General features: G+C 43.9%; 1 protein-coding gene across 1 annotated transcript; it reads right to left on the bottom strand.

The window, feature by feature from the left end:
* Positions 1–1,256: 1,256 nt before the first annotated feature.
* Positions 1,257–6,724, bottom strand: LOC123733263 (beta-crystallin A1). Its single transcript, XM_045712728.2, has 6 exons — positions 6,542–6,724; positions 5,655–5,731; positions 5,410–5,528; positions 3,711–3,852; positions 2,389–2,531; positions 1,257–1,835 (listed from the first exon to the last, which is right to left on the bottom strand). The coding sequence occupies exons 2-6, from the start codon at positions 5,727–5,729 to the stop codon at positions 1,688–1,690; spliced, it is 627 nt and encodes a 208-aa protein (XP_045568684.1). The 5' UTR covers positions 5,730–5,731; positions 6,542–6,724; the 3' UTR covers positions 1,257–1,687.
* Between the last annotated feature and the right edge of the window lie 10,578 nt (positions 6,725–17,302).

Below are 17,302 nucleotides of genomic sequence, written 5' to 3'. Positions count from 1 at the left end.
TGTGGGTGTTCTGTTATCAAAGACCAACTAATATCACCATGGAAACTTAGTTCATAAAAGTGAACACCTTATATGCTTAGTTAAATAAAAAATAAAAAAGTCACTCCTACACTGTAAGAAAGCCGTAAACATATATAAAATTCACAAAAAAACATTCACTTATTTTATAAGACTTGATCTTTATTTGGATCCCCATGAGCTGACGCCATGACAACAGCTAAATGTGTATACAAGCATACAGTCAACACACACACACACATACATTTAAAGGTACACTGTGAGTGTAAAATTTATTTTTAACTCAAATTTTGGTTTGAGAGGTGACTGTTTCATAGACACATATGGTATTATATGAATCAATTTTTTTCTTGTTAAACCACGCAGCCGTTAGTAGGCTAGTAATAAATGCTTTAAGTCATGGCTGTGGGGAGGTATGCCCCTTTGTGTGTGCTCCAATCAGGTCATTCCTGGGCTAGTTCTGTCCATTGAGTTCAGGCAGAGTTTCCCAACCCTCTCCTTGGGCCTCGCCAGATGTTTCACATTTTTGTTTTAACCTTAAATTGGCACACCTGGTTCAATTAGTCAAAGGCTTGGTGATTAGTTGACTAATTAAATCAGCGTGCCAGTTTAAGGTTGAAATGAAAATGTGAAATGTCTGGGGGAGCCCAAGGAGAGGGTTGGGAAACCCTGATTTAAGGGACCTCTTTTGGCTCAAGAGCACCCCCCAGAGGCAAAAGTTATGTATAGTACAATAGATGTTGAGTACACAGTACAGATGTACAGTATAATACAAGTATATACGTAGTAGATGTATTGTAGATATGTGTATGAAGACATTTCGATGTCTCTATATAGAAGACATATATATATAGTACAGTATATAGTAGATATGTGTATAGAAGACTTTAGTACAGTATATGTTGTGTTCCCAAACTCACAATGTATCCGTTTTCTACACACCAGTCAGTGAATCAGGTAAGTGCCCACTTTGTTTGTTTCACGGTGTTCTTTTCGTTTTCTCTCAAATTCATCAAACGCTTATTTTCTACATCGGTATGCCAAACTATTGTTGATGTAGCCATTTTAATAAAGGGGAAAAGGCTAACTGTCATAGTCATGGTATATGGTCTCACATACACACGGCTGAATGCTGTTTTAGCCAATCAGCATCCAGTATCCAAACTACCCAGTTTATAGTACGGTATATAGTGAATGTGTGCAAACATATAGTACCCAAGAAGAACACAGGACCCAGGTTTGAGGTGAGCATGAGTTTATTGGTCAGTGATGATCTCCCTCCTCTCTCACCACTACTGTCTATTGCTGTTATTGGTGCTGGTGAACCAAAGTCCCTGATATATATCTGTGATATATACTACAACCTGCTAGACCGTTATTACACTATAACGGTCCTCTATAACGTGTTACGGTGATGACTTAACTCGTCTCACGTTGATGTTACGGCGTTGACATACGAGTCGCCTCTCGTAGGACTGATACCCTGTTGTGTTATCAACCAGAGTGTCTGAGGAAGTCAGTGACGGAGTTGACATATGTTAGTAGAAACGGTGGGATGCTTCTGACTGACTGTGTTTGTGGTGGCCGTGCTGTGACAAGGCCCCAGTTAGACCCAGCCCTAGGCCGAAGCCTGAGGCTCTGTTAGGGGTACCGTCCGCTCTGGGCCCGGTTAGTGCTGGATACGGCGGATAGACTGGATCTGGGGGGTCTGGCAGTGGGAGCCCCAGTTCTTCCAGTGCTGGTAGTCTCCACTGTGTCTCTCACACTCCATGATGTACTGCTGGCCCCTGTAGCCGGGGAACTGGTAGCACACAAAGCTGTGGGGAGAGAGAGGGAGAGGGAGCGAAGGGAGAGGGATGGAGGGAGAGAGGAGAGATGGAGCGGAGGGGTAGAGGAGTGAGAGGGGGAGGGGGAAGGGAGAGGAATGGAGGAAGAGAGGAGAGAGAGGGAGCGGAGGGGGGAAGGTAGAGGGATGGAGAGAGAGGGGGAAGGGAGAGGAGAGACGGAGCGGAGGGGGGAAAGGAGAGAAGGTGATAGGTGGGGTGCAGAGGGAGAGAGGAGGGACATAGAGGGAGGGAGAAACATGTTTGGCTTAGAGTGGACTTTTGCTTGACGCTGAATTGTGTCACTCAATGTTTTGCTTTTTATTGTCTCACTATAGCAAGATTGGAGTGTGGTTGTGTCAGTGGAGGCTGCTGAGGGGAGGACGGCTCATAATAACGGCTGGATCAGAGCAAATGGAAACCACTTGTTTGATACCATTCCACTTATTTTGATCCAGCAGTTACCACGAGCCCAACCTCCTGAGGTGTGTGCCATTGTGTTTTTGTACAGTGTCTGTGAGTGAGTTTGTGCTTAATGTTGACTTACGCGCCACACTGAACGTGCATGGATCCGACCTCAGGCATGCACCAGCCCATGGCCCTCAGAGAGGGGTAATCATCACACAGCTCAACGCTGCGGCCCATGAAGTTCTCTGTCTCAAAGATCTGCATACGACTGCTCTGGTGGGACTGGGAGGGGAAGGAGGAGAGATGATAGAGGGAGAGAGGATAGAGGGGGAGAGAGGATAGAGGGGGAGGGTGGAGAGAGGATAGAGGGGGAGAGAGGATATAGGGGGAGAGAGGATAGAGGGAGAGAGTGGATAGAGGGAGAGAGTGGATAGAGGGAGAGAGTGGATAGAGGGAGAGAGTGGATAGAGGGAGAGAGTGGATAGAGGGGGAGGGTGGAGAGAGGATACAGGGGGAGAGAGGATATAGGGGGAGAGAGGATAGAGTGAGAGAGTGGATAGAGGGAGAGAGTGGATAGAGGGAGAGAGTGGATAGAGGGAGAGAGTGGATAGAGGGGGAGCGAGGATAGAGGGTGAGGGGGGAGAGAGGGGGAGGGGGGAGAGAGGATAGAGGGGGAGAGAGGATATAGGGGGAGAGAGGATAGAGGGAGAGTGGATAGAGGGAGAGAGTGGATAGAGGGAGAGAGTGGATAGAGGGGGAGCGAGGATAGAGGGGGAGCGAGGATAGAGGGTGAGGGGGGAGAGAGGGGGAGGGGGGAGAGAGGGGGAGGGGGGAGAGAGGATATAGGGGGAGAGAGGATATAGGGGGAGAGAGTGGGAGGGTTAAACACAATGCTAGGAAACAATCTTGCTGTTTCCTTTTTGCTTTCTCTCTCATACACACTGACACACAGTACTCTATCCTATCTATCTGTCTTCTATAAACACTAACATAGAATACTGTCTTCTATAAACACTAACATAGAATACTGTCTTCTATAAACACTAACATAGAATACTGTCTTCTATAAACACTAACATAGAATACTGTCTTCTATAAACACTAACATAGAATACTGTCTTCTATAAACACTAACATAGAATACTGTCTTCTATAAACACTAACATAGAATACTGACCACTGTCTTCTATAAACACTAACATAGAATACTGTCTTCTATAAACACTAACATAGAATACTGTCCACTGTCTTCTGTAAACACTAACATAGAATACTGTCTTCTATAAACACTAACATAGAATACTGACCCTCTTTCACACGCTCTCCATGTATCCATCTCTCGCTGTATTTCTCTCTCTCCCACACATACACACATATACACACTCACCCCCTACACACACACACACACACACACACACACACACACACACACACACACACACACACACACACAGTCCTCACAGCGCAGTAGATGGGGCGCAGGGACATGAGGCGCTCCACGTGGTAGGACAGGGAGCCGCTGTAGGCGTCCCAGTGGGGGTACTCTCCTCTCTCCAGGATGAACTGCTGGCCCTGGAAGTCATGGTGCTCAAAGCCCACCCAGCTACAGGGGTAGGGAGAGAGAGTTACTGACATGTTACATTCAGAGATAGAAGGGGACAGAGAGGGGGAGAGAGAGTTACTGACATGTTACATTCAGAGAGGGGGAGAGAGAGTTACTGATATGTTACATTCAGAGATAGAAGGGGCCAGAGAGGGGGAGAGAGAGTTACTGACATGTTACATTCAGAGATAGAAGGGGACAGAGAGGGGAGAGAGAGTTACTGACATGTTACATTCAGAGATAGAAGGGGACAGAGAGGGAGAGAGAGAGAGTTACTGACATGTTACATTCAGAGATAGAAGGGGACAGAGAGGGAGAGAGAGAGTTACTGACATGTTACATTCAGAGATAGAAGGGGACAGAGAGGGGGGAGAGAGAGTTACTGACATGTTACATTCAGAGATAGAAGGGGACAGAGAGGGAGAGAGAGAGTTACTGACATGTTACATTCAGAGATAGAAGGGGACAGAGAGGGGGGAGAGAGAGTTACTGACATGTTACATTCAGAGATAGAAGGGGACAGAGAGGGGGGAGAGAGTTACTGACATGTTACATTCAGAGATAGAAGGGGACGGAGAGGGGAGATAGAGAGTTACTGACATGTTACATTCAGAGAGAGAAGGGGACAGAGAGGGAGAGAGAGAGTTACTGACATGTTACATTCAGAGATAGAAGGGGAGAGAGAGAGTTACTGACATGTTACATTCAGAGATAGAAGGGGACAGAGAGGGGGAGAGAGAGAGTTACTGACATGTTACATTCAGAGATAGAAGGGGAGAGAGAGAGTTACTGACATGTTACATTCAGAGAGAGAAGGGGGCAGAGAGGGGGAGAGAGAGTTACTGACATGTTACATTCAGAGAGAGAAGAGGACAGAGAGGGGGGATAGAGAGTTACTGACATGTTACATTCAGAGAGAGAAGGGGACAGAGAGGGGAGAGAGAGTTACTGACATGTTACATTCAGAGATAGAAGGGGACAGAGAGGGGAGAGAGAGTTACTGACATGTTACATTCAGAGAGAGAAGGGGACAGAGAGGGGAGAGAGAGTTACTGACGTTACATTCAGAGATAGAGGGGGAGAGAGAGAGTTACTGACATGTTACATTCAGAGAGAGAAGGGGACAGAGAGGGAGAGAGAGAGTTACTGACATGTTACATTCAGAGAGAGAAGGGGACGGAGAGGGGAGAGAGAGAGTTACTGACATGTTACATTTCATTCAGAGAGAAGGAGACAGATTAAAATACAATGAGACAATAGCAGGACAAAGGGACAACACCCCACCCTGGTGGTCAATGGTTGACCATGCATGACAACAGGCTACAGCACAGAGAATCATACCCCCACTCACCAACACACACACACACACACACACACACACACACACACACACACACCACACACACACACACACACACACACACACACACACACACACACACACACACACACACACACACACACACACACACACACACACACACAAACACCAAACACAGATACCCTCACTCACACACACACAGCCTCCACAGACAACCAGGGTTGTAAGAGACTCACGCTCCACTCTCCACTCTGATAGAGCGGATGTTGTCCAGACCACAGTCCTGGATGTTACAGCACTCAGAGGTAAACTCCTGGCACTTGCCCTGGAAGTGTTCCTGCTCAAACACAGTCACCTACAGGGACAGATAGATAGATATTAGTGTGTTTGTGTTAATCATATAATTGATTATTTAAGTGTGTGTGTGTGTGTGTGTGTGTGTGTGTGTGTGTGTGTGTGTGTGTGGTGTGTGTGAGATCACCTTGAAAAAAGGAGCCATACCCAGGCCAGGGAAAAACATGGGGGAGGTCATGTGGGTTTTAGTAGCTCTATTCATGTCTGTAGAGAGAGGGGGGGGGAGAGGGGAGGGAGAGAGAGAAAGATAGAGGGGAGGGAGAGGGGGAGAGAAAGAGAGGTGGCATGTGAGAGAGATGGAGCGGGGGGGAGAGGGAGAGAGAGAGAGAGATAGAGGGGGAGAGAAAGAGAGGTGGCATGTGAGAGAGATTGGGAGGGAGAGAGAGAGAGAGAGAGGTGGCATGTGAGAGAGAGAGCGGGGGAGAGAAGTTTCATCATTTAAACTAGGATAGATTAGAATTCAATGGATTCAAATCTTTTAATATTGTTTATGCATTCCCAGTAATCTATGGAATATGTTAATGATGATATCTAGAATTGTCCTCATGTTCCAGATGTCTCTGATATTATTTCCATTGTGATGTGGGCCTTTCCAGCTTCCTCCACAACCAACTAACATTACTGCCAGCATCCAACAACTCTAATAAAAGGTCATGGTAGCATATTGTAGCATATCCTCAAATAAATTGTGACAATCCTTACAAAAAGTTAAAAAGTTAGTTTAAACTGGTTAAAACCGTTTTCTAAAACGTACTGTAACATAAGCCATCACCAAAAACAATAACGAAACGTTATCAATTTCTAATAACAGCCTATATTTATTCCATCACCAACAACGAACCCTATTTGGACTAGGCCTACAATGATATTTAACATTTTTATAAATGTAGTCTAAGAAATACTTCTCAAAATGTTTATCCAATTATGAGTGTTACGCCGGTGGGCAGCCTAGGCCTAAATCCGTTCTGTTGAAACACCATGGGCTATTCGGTTCAACCAGGACCGGGGGCTTACCTGGTTCGTCTCCTCTCCTCTCTCACGCGCCAATCCTTTTACATAGAGTTTTGTGAGAATCTGGCGCTTCTGTTTTATACCACAGTCCACGGTGGCCCGCGCGTCTCCACTGGCGACAACGTGCGTGTGTGTGCGCGTTTCATCATGTCTGTGTGAGTGAGTTGGGGTAAAGTGAGCACGCCCGTGTGCGTGCGTGTTTCGATGTAGGCACCCTTCTGTGTGTCCGTGCGTAAATGTGTCCTATGGGTGCGCGCGGCCGTGTGAGCAATACATGAGTCCGCCCACCTCTCTCTCTCTCTCTCTCTCTCTCACTTTATTTGTTTCCTATGCGGTCGGGTGTGCGCCTTGTTGACTCAGCAGATAATATAGTACCAACCCCGTTGGCGTTCTAAGCCGGTTGAATGCATGGTGGGACAGTGATGTTCGCGGTCCGTTCAGAGTGAATGGGGGGCCCAGTGTTGGGCCGAACACCGGTATATTCGTATAGGTCAGCAGTGCCATCATACAGCATTAACAATGGCCGGGCTGTAGGTAGAGCATTAACAATGGCCGGGCTGTAGGTAGAGAATGACAAGGATTTAACTCTCCTGTGCTGTGGTCAGACCACTGTGTGCTTTTAGAGTAAAACATTTCTGTAAATTATGGGAACTAGAAATCAGTGTCAAAGAGTGTGACTTCAGTTAAATGTAGAGATAATGTTATGAAATAGCTGCCTTGCCTATCACAATGACTTCAATCAAATTAGATGTTAATATTGATATACCATAATATACTAACCCTAGTGTATATAGCCTATTCTATAGAAGCAAAATGTCAAGTCATAGCCATACATTTTTTTAAAGTGAACTAAAATTGTAGTAGGTTTCAGCAGTAGGCTAGGCTATACTAGAGATGTTAGACCAATAGAATGTTCTGTTTATCCAAGCCCATAGTACTGGTGAGTTCACACTGTTGTCATGGTAATACCCCCACACACACACAGTCCCTGCTGACCTCATTTAACCCTTGACCTCTGAGCTAGAACATTTCAGGAGGTTATGGCAGGCTGTTGGCTGACCGTTTACACACACACACACACACACACACACACACACACACACACACACACACACACACACACACACACACACACACACACACACACACACACACACACACACACACACCCCCCCCCCCTTTCATATTTGGTATATTGCATGTGCAACAACATTATTTGAACAGTGAGGTTGCAGATTTTAGACTGAGAACATTGTGGAAGGAATTCCACATTACATACCAGAGAGGCTAAAGAGATATTGCCATACTGGTTACACCCATCATACCAGAGGGGCTAGGAAGGTAGAGAGATATTACCATACTGGTTACATCCATCATACCAGAGGGGCTAGGAAGGTAGAGAGATATTACCATACTGGTTACACCCATCATACTAGAGGGGCTAGGAAGGTAGAGAGATATTACCATACTGGTTACTTCCATCATACCAGAGGGGCTAGGAAGGTAGAGAGATATTACCATACTGGTTACACCCATCATACCAGAGGGGCTAGGAAGGTAGAGAGATATTACCATACTGGTTACACCCATCATACCAGAGGGGCTAGGAAGGTAGAGAGATATTACCATACTGCTTACCCCCATTGTACCAGACGGTCCGATCCTTTGAGATCTATGGAAAGGGTCTAGGAGTTCATTTTGGACAATATATCAGATCACTATATTCATAACCTGGCTCATGTTCAGGAGGGTGCAACATTCTGAAACGTTGCCCATTTTTAAATCATGTTGATGAAGGCCGCAAATTGACGTCTGAAATGTCAAGATTTTAATTGTGGTCGAGAGTCGAGAGAGTCGAGAGTCGAGACTCGAGCCTATTTCTTTCCAAATGTTGCAGATAGAAATGTCTTGAAACTGACATGATTCCTATTTGAATGAGTAGCATGTATATTCTACATGATATATTTCTATCTGAACGTGCTGTAGTGGGGCATCCTACTTAGACGTTGCAGATGAAAATGCCTTTTATAGAGCTGATGTGATTCCTTAATCAAATCAAATTTTAGTCACATGCGCCGAATACAACAGGTGGGGACCTTACAGAGAAATGCTTACTTACGAGCCCCTAACCACCAATGCAGTTAAAAAAAATATGGATAAGAAGAATAAATAAAAGTAACAAGTAATTAAAGAGTAGCAATAAAAGAACAATAGTGAGACTATATACAGTTGAAGTCGGAAGTTTACATACACCTTAGCCAAATATATTTAAAGTCCGTTTTTTCACAATTCCTGACATTTATGCCAAGTAAAAATTCCCTGTCTTAGGTCAGTTAGGATCACCACTTTATTTTAAGAATGTGAAATGTCAGAATAGTAGTAGAGGGAATTATTTATTTCAGCTTTTATTTCTTTCATCACATTGTCAGTGGGTCAGAAGTTAACATACATTCAATTAGTATTTGGTAGCATTGCCTTTAAATTGTTTAACTTGGGTCAAACGTTTCGGGTAGCCTTCCACAAGCTTCCCACAATAAGTTGGGTGAATTGTGGCCCATTCCTCCTGACAGAGCTGTTGTAACTGAGTCAGGTTTGTTGGCCTCCTTGCTCGCACACAAATGTTCTATAGGATTGAGGTCAGGGCTTTGTGATGGCCACTCCAATACCTTGACTTTGTTGTCCTTAAGCCATTTGCCACAAGTTTGGAAGTATGCTTGGGGTCATTGTCCATTTGGAAGACCCATTTGCGACCAAGCTTTAACTTCCTGACTGATGTCTTGAGATGTTGCTTCAATATATCCACATCATTTTACTTCCTCATGATGCCATCTATTTTGTGAAGTGCACGAGTCCCAGTCCCTCGGCTTGCAAGCTTCCCCATTTTTCCTCCAAACATAACGATGGTCTTTATGGCCAAACAGTTCTGTTTTTGTTTCATCAGACCAGAGGACATTTCTCCAAAAAGTATGATCTTTGTCCCCATGTGCAATTGCAAACCGTAGTCTGGCTTTTTTATGGCGGTTTTGGAGCAGTGGTTTCTTCCTTGCTGAGCGGCCTTTCCGGTTATGTCCATATAGGACTCATTTTACTGTGGATATAGATACTTTTGTACCTGTTTCCTCCAGCATCTTCACAAGGTCCTTTGCTGTTGTTCTGGGATTGATTTGCACTTTTCGCACCAAAGTACATTCATCTCTAGGAGACAGAATGCGTCTCCTTCCTGAGCTGTATGACGGCTGCGTGGTCCCATGGTGTTTATACTTGCGTACTATTGTTTGTACAGATGAACATGGTACCTTCAGGCATTTGGAAATTGCTCCCAAGGATGAACCAGACTTGTGGAGGTCTACAATTTTTTTTTCTGAAGTCTTGGCTAATTTCTTTTGATTTTTCCATGATGTCAAGCAAGGAGGCACTGAGTTTGAAGGTAGGCCTTGAAATACATCCACAGGTACACCTCCAATTGACTCAAATGATTTCAATTAGCCTATCAGAAGCTACTAAAGCCATGACATAATTTTCTGGAATTTTCCAAGCTGTTTAAAGGCACAGTCAACTTAGTGTATGTGAACTTCTGATCCACTGGAATTGTGATACAGTGAATTATAAGTGAAATAATCTGTCTGTAAACAATTGTTGGAAAAATTACTTGTGTCATGCACAAAGTAGATGTCCTAACCGTCTTGCCAAAACTATAGTTTGTTAACAAGAGATTTGTGGAGGGGTTGAAAAACGAGTTTTAATGACTCCTACCTAAGTGTATGTTAACTTCCGACTTCAACAGTACAGGGGGAGTACTGGTACAGAGTCAATGTGCGGGGGTACCGGTTAGTTGAGGTAATATGTACATGTAGGTAGAGTTATTAAAGTGACTATGCATAGATGATAACAACAGATAGTAGCAGCTGTGGAAAAGGGGGGGGGGGGCAATGCAAATAGTCTAGGTAGCCATTTGATTAGATGTTCAGGAGTCTTATAGTCTCATGTTAACTTGTTGGTGATGTGGACACCAAGGAACTTGGAACTCTCAACCTGCTCCACTACAGCCCTGTCGTTGACAATGGAGGCATGCTCGGTCCTCTTTTTCCAGTAGTCCACAATCATCTCCTTTGTCTTGATCACGTTGAGGGAGAGGTTGTTGTCCTGGCACCACACGGCCACGTCTCTGACCTCATCCCTATAGGCTGTCTCGTTGTTGTTGGTGATCAGGCCTACCACTGTTGTGTCATCGGCAAACTTAATGGTGGTGTTGGAGTCGTGCCTGGCCGTGCAGTCATGCGTGAACAAGGAGTGCAGGAGGGGACTGAGCACGCACCCCTGAGGGGCCCCTGTGTTGTTACCTACCGTTACCACCTGGGGGCGGCCTGTCAGGAAGTCCTGGATCCAGTTGCAGAGGGAGGTGTTTAGTCCCAGGGTCCTTAGCTTATTGATGAGCTTTGAGGGCACTATGGTGTTGAATGCTTAGCTGTAGTCAATGAATAGCATTCTCACATAGGTGTTCCTTTTGTCCAGGTGGGAAAGGGCAGTGGATCTGCTTGGGCGGTATGCAAATTGGAGTGGGTCTAGGGTTTCTGGGATAATGGTGTTGATGTGAGTCATGACCAGCCTTCAAAGCACTTCATGGCTACAGACGTGAGTGCTACGGGTCGGTAGTCATTTAGGTAGGTTATCTTAGTGTTCTTGGGCACAGGGACTATGGTGGTCTGCTTAAAACATCTTAGTATTATGGACTCGGACAGGGAGAGGGTGAAAATGTCAGTGAAGACACTTGCCAGTTGGTCAGCGCATGCTCGCAGTACACATCCTGGCAATCCGTCTGGCCCTACGGCCTTGTGAATGTTGACCTGTTTAAAGGTCTTACTCACATCGGCTGTGGAGAGCGGGATCACAAGGTCTTCCGGAACAGCTGGTGCTCTCATGCATGTTTCAGTGTTATTTGCCTCAAAGCGAGCATAGAAGTAGTTTAGCTCGTCTGGTAGGCTCGTGTCATTGGGCAGCTCTTGGCTGTGTTTCCCTTTGTAGTCTGTAATGATTTGCAAGCCCTGCTACATCCGACGAGTGTCAGAGCCGGTGTAGTACGATTTGGTCTTAGTCCTGTATTGATGCTTTACCTGTTTGATGATTCGTCTGAGGGCATAGCGGGATTTCTTATGAGCTTCTGGGTTAGAGTCCCGCTCCTTGAATGCAGCAGCACTAGCCTTTAGCTCAGTGCGGATGTTGCCTGTAATCCATGGCTTCTGGTTGGGGTATGTACGTACGGTGACTGTGGAGACAACGTCATCGATGCACTTATTGATGAAGCCAATGACTGATGTGATGTACTCCTCAATGTCATCGGAGGAATCCCGGAACATATTCCAGTCTGTGCTAGCAAAACAGTCCTGTAGCTTACCATCTCCTTCATCTGACCACTTTTTTATTGATCTAGTGCTTCCTGCTTAATTTTTGCTTGTAAGCAGGAATCAGGAGGATAGAATTATGGTCAGATTTTCCAAATGGAGGGTGAGGGAGAACTTTGTGCACATCTGTGTGTGGAGTAAAGGTGGTCCAGAGTTTTTTCCCCCTCTGGTTGCACATTTAACATGCTGATAAAAAGTTGGTATAACGGATTTAAGTTTCCCTGCATTACAGTCCTTGGCTACTAGGAGCACCACCTCTGGGTGAGCGTTTTCTTGTTTGCTTATGACAGAATACAGCTCATTCAATGCGGTCTTAGTGCCAGCCTCAGTCTGTGGTGGTATGTAAACAGCTATGAAAAATACAGATGAAAACTCTAGGTAGATAGTATGGTCTACAGCTTATCATGAGATACTCTACCTCAGGCGAGCAATAGCTCGAGACTTCCTTAGATATTGTGCACCAGCTGTTATTTACAAAAATACATTGTCCGCCGCCCCTTGTCTTACCAGACACCGCTGTTCTATCCTGCCGGTACATCGTATAACCAGCCAGCTGTATGTTGATAGTGTCGTCGTTCAGCCACGACTCCGTGAAGCATAAGATATTACAGTTTTGAATGTCCTGTTGGTAGTTTAATCTTCCGCGTAGGTCATCGATTTTATTTTCCAAAGATTGCATGTTTGCTAACAGAATGGAAGGAAGTGGGGGTTTATTCGATCGCCTACGAATTCTCAGAAGGCAGCCCGCCCTTTACCCCCATTTTCTCCGCCTTCTCTTCATGCAAATCGCGGGAATCTGGGCCTGTTCCTGGGAGAGCAGTATATCATTCATGTTGGGCTCGTCAGACTCGTTAAAGTAAAAAAAGGATTCTGCCAGTCCGTGGTGAGTAATCGCAGTCCTGATGTCCAGAAGTTATTTTTGGTCATAAGAGACGGTAGCGGCAACATTATGTACAAATAAGTAGGGTTGGGGACACGTAAAACATGTAATCTAAGGGTAATCTAAGGGTTCCCAAACTTTTAATGCACATGACCCCAAATTGACCCTAGAAAATGGAGGGGACCCCATTTAGAAATGTTTTATCCCGTAGTTAACGCTGTGGGTTCATATCATAGAGATAGTTAGAGGACTCAACTTGGATATAACCCATTTAAGCATGGACATTGCCATTGAGGGCTTCCACCATTTTAAAGTAGTCAACTGGGTGGGGATTCCTATGGGTTTGGAGGGATCAGAGCATTGTCTTCTTCAAATTGGGTTGCCTATGGTTTGTTAATATCTTTTTGCTATATCATCGCAATTTAGTGGCCGCAATGAATGAATGACACACAAGATTTGGTTCAGGACTCCAGCATTGCAGGTGAGGATAAATCACTATTATAAGCTTGACAGTTTTATCAAACACAAAAGTAGAAAACTGACTATTTACAATGGAGATAGCCTCAATGGCGGTGCCCATGCTATCACAGACGCCATAATGGCATAGATACAAAGATGAGACCTCTTTCCATCTCTATGGATCATATTCACTCAATGTTAGGTCCTGCAGCCTGGCCCAACACATAATAATGACATGAAAGCGTATTCTAATAGTGTAAAAGGCTGTTAGTTGACAATAATAGGTTCTATACCCATTTAAAGAGGGAAAAAGTGTTCATTTGTTTGATGAGATTACAGATTTTCTCAGGGAACCCCATTTCAATTCTAAGGGATCCCACATGGAGTCCTGACCCCCAAGTTTGGGAACCACTGCCCTAATCCCTATTCTATGCAACTGTTCTACATGATACATATCTATCTGAACATTCTGTTGTGTGGCATCGCACTGAACTCGGCCCCCTGTTCAATGGCCCCAAAGACTCCTCCCATCCAGACATACTACTGTTCAGAAGTGATGAGTGCACAGATCCAAAATGGCTACTGTACACACCATGAACCTCTGGTATGAGGTGGAAACTGGGATCATGTCCCAAATGGCACCCTATTTCCTATGGGCTTCTGGTCAATAATAGTGCACTAAAATAGGGAACAGGGTGCCATTTAGGATTCAGATAACTGTCTCTAGGCACAGATCTAGGATCAGCTTACCCTCTCCATATTCTAAGCTGTAGCATTAGGAGGGAAATCATATAAACTGACCTTAGATCAGCTTTTAGGGTCTAATTGGTCCTACTCCATGTCACAGAGTCGTGAAGTATTTTGTATATTTGGCATGTTGGTATAGTTCAGCGGTGTCTAACATGAGGCCTGCTACTTGATAATGTGTCATTACATTGTTTTATCGAATGTAAAAAGACAATCAATTTAACATGAACATTTCCATGTTGGTGAGATGACAATTCACTCAATAGCTGTATATTTACTGGCGATGCTACTTGGGCAGTGAGATGATTTATGTTGTGTGGATCAAGATCAGGGTTAAAATGAGGTTTAGAATATGTTGGAATTAAATATTTAGTGTTAGAACATAACAATGTAGCTTTTCAGCTGTTGTTTTTGTCAGCATATTCTTCCTGGCTTCTCAGAAATGGCCCCTTAGTGTAGGTAAAGTGACTTCTACACCCCCATTATAGATAATAGGCCTACTTTTGGTGAGGTATATTCACATGATGTTGTTGTTGGTGTAGCTACAATGACAAAATAACAGGGGGACTACCATAGAGCATACTACCATACTACCATAGACCATACTACCATACTACCATACTACCATAGACCATACTACCATACTACCATAGACCATACTACCATAGACCATACTACCATACTACCATACTAATAGACCATAATACCATAGAGCATACTACCATAGACCATACTACCATACTTCCATAGACCATACTACCATACTACCATAGGCCATACTACCATAGACCATAGACCATACTACCATACTACCATAGACCATACTACCATAGCCTCTACCATACTACCATACGACCATACTACCATACTACCATACTACCTACTACCATAGACCATACTACCATACTACCATAGACCATACTACCATAGACCATACTACGATAGACCATACTACCATACTACCATAGACCATACTACCATAGACCATACTACCATACTACCGATAGACCATACTACCATATACTACCATAGACCATACTACCATACTACCATACGACCATACTACCATACTACCATAGACCATACTACCATAGACCATACTACCATAGACCATACTACCATAGACCATACTACCATACTACCATAGACCATACTACCATAGACCATACTACCATAGACCATACTACCATAGACCATACTACCATAGACCATAGACCATACTACCATAGACCATACTATCATAGAGCATACTACCATATTACCATACTACCATAGACCATACTACCATAGACCATACTACGATAGACCATACTACCATACTACCATAGACCATACTACCATACTACCATAGACCATACTACCATAGACCATACTACCATAGACCATACTACCATACTACCATAGACCATACTACCATACTACCATAGACCATACTACCATACTACCCTAGACCATACTACCATATTACCATACTACCATAGACCATACTACCATAGACCATACTACCATATTACCATACTACCATAGACCATACTACCATAGACCATACTACCATAGACCATACTACCATAGACCATACTACCATACTACCATAGACCATACTACCATAGCTACCATACGACCATACTACCATAGACCATACTACCATAGACCATACGACCATACTACCATAGACCATACTACCATAGAGCATACTACCATACTACCATAGACCATACTACCATACTACCATTCTACCATAGACCATAATACCATAGAGCATACTACCATAGACCATACTACCATACTACCATAGACCATACTACCATACTACCATAGACCATACTACCATAGACCATAGACCATAGAGCATACTACCATAGACCATACTACCATAGACCATACTACCATAGACCATACTACCATAGACCATACTACCATACTACCATACGACCATACTACCATACTACCATACTACCATACTACCATAGACCATACTACCATAGACCATACTACCATACTACCATACTACCATAGACCATAATACCATAGAGCATACTACCATAGACCATACTACCATACTACCATAGACCATACTACCATACTACCATAGGCCATGCTACCATACTACCATAGACCATACTACCATAGACCATACTACCATAGACCATACTACCATAGACCATACTACCATACTACCATAGACCATACTACCATAGACCATACTACCATAGACCATACTACCATAGACCATACTACCATACTACCATAGACCACTACCATAGACCATACTACCATAGACCATACTACCATACTACCATAGACCATACTACCATACTACCATAGACCATAATACCATAGACCATACTACCATACTACCATACTACCATAGACCATACTATCATACTACCATAGACCATACTACCATAGACCATACTACCATACTACCATACTACCATAGACCATACTACCATACTACCATACTACCATAGACCATACTACCATACTACCATACTACCATAGACCATACTATCATACTACCATAGACCATACTACCATAGACCATACTACCATACTACCATACTACCATACTACCATACTACCATACGACCATACTACCATAGACCATACTACCATAGTACCATAGACCATACTACCATAGACCATACTACCATAGACCATACTACCATAGACCATAGACCATACTACCATAGACCATAGACCATACTACCATACTACCATAGACCATACTACCATAGACCATACTACCATAGACCATAGACCATACTACCATAGACCATAGACCATACTACCATAGACCATACTACCATAGACCATAGACCATACTACCATACTACCATACTACCATAGACCATACTACCATACTACCATACTACCATAGACCATACTACCATAGACCATACTACCATAGACCATAGACCATACTACCATACTACCATAGACCATACTACCATAGACCATAGACCATACTACCATAGACCATAGACCATACTACCATAGACCATACTACCATACTACCATAGACCATGCTACCATAGACCATACTACCATAGACCATAGACCATACTACCATAGACCATAGACCATACTACCATAGACCATGCTACCATACTACCATACTACCATACTACCATAGACCATACTACCATAGACCATACTACCATACTACCATACTACCATAGACCATACTACCATAGACCATACTACCATACGACCATAGACCATACTACCATACGACCATAGACCATACTACCATAGACCATACTACCATACTACCAT

The sequence above is a fragment of the Salmo salar genome, chromosome 04 (assembly GCF_965601325.2).
Source record: "Salmo salar chromosome 04, fSalSal1, whole genome shotgun sequence".
In the NCBI taxonomy this organism is placed as follows: domain Eukaryota; kingdom Metazoa; phylum Chordata; class Actinopteri; order Salmoniformes; family Salmonidae; genus Salmo; species Salmo salar.
This window is presented reverse-complemented; position numbering and strand designations above follow the sequence as displayed.

Excerpts from the sequence above, each read along its gene's own strand:
- LOC123733263 (XM_045712728.2), bottom strand. The coding sequence starts at position 5,729 with ATGAATAGAGCTACTAAAACCCACATGACCTCCCCCATGTTTTTCCCT. Across the intron at positions 5,529-5,654 it reads GTATGGCTCCTTTTTTCAAG|GTGACTGTGTTTGAGCAGGA; the intron begins GTGATCTCACAC and ends CTGTCCCTGTAG. Across the intron at positions 1,836-2,388 it reads ATGCACGTTCAGTGTGGCGC|CTTTGTGTGCTACCAGTTCC; the intron begins GTAAGTCAACAT and ends CTCTCCCCACAG.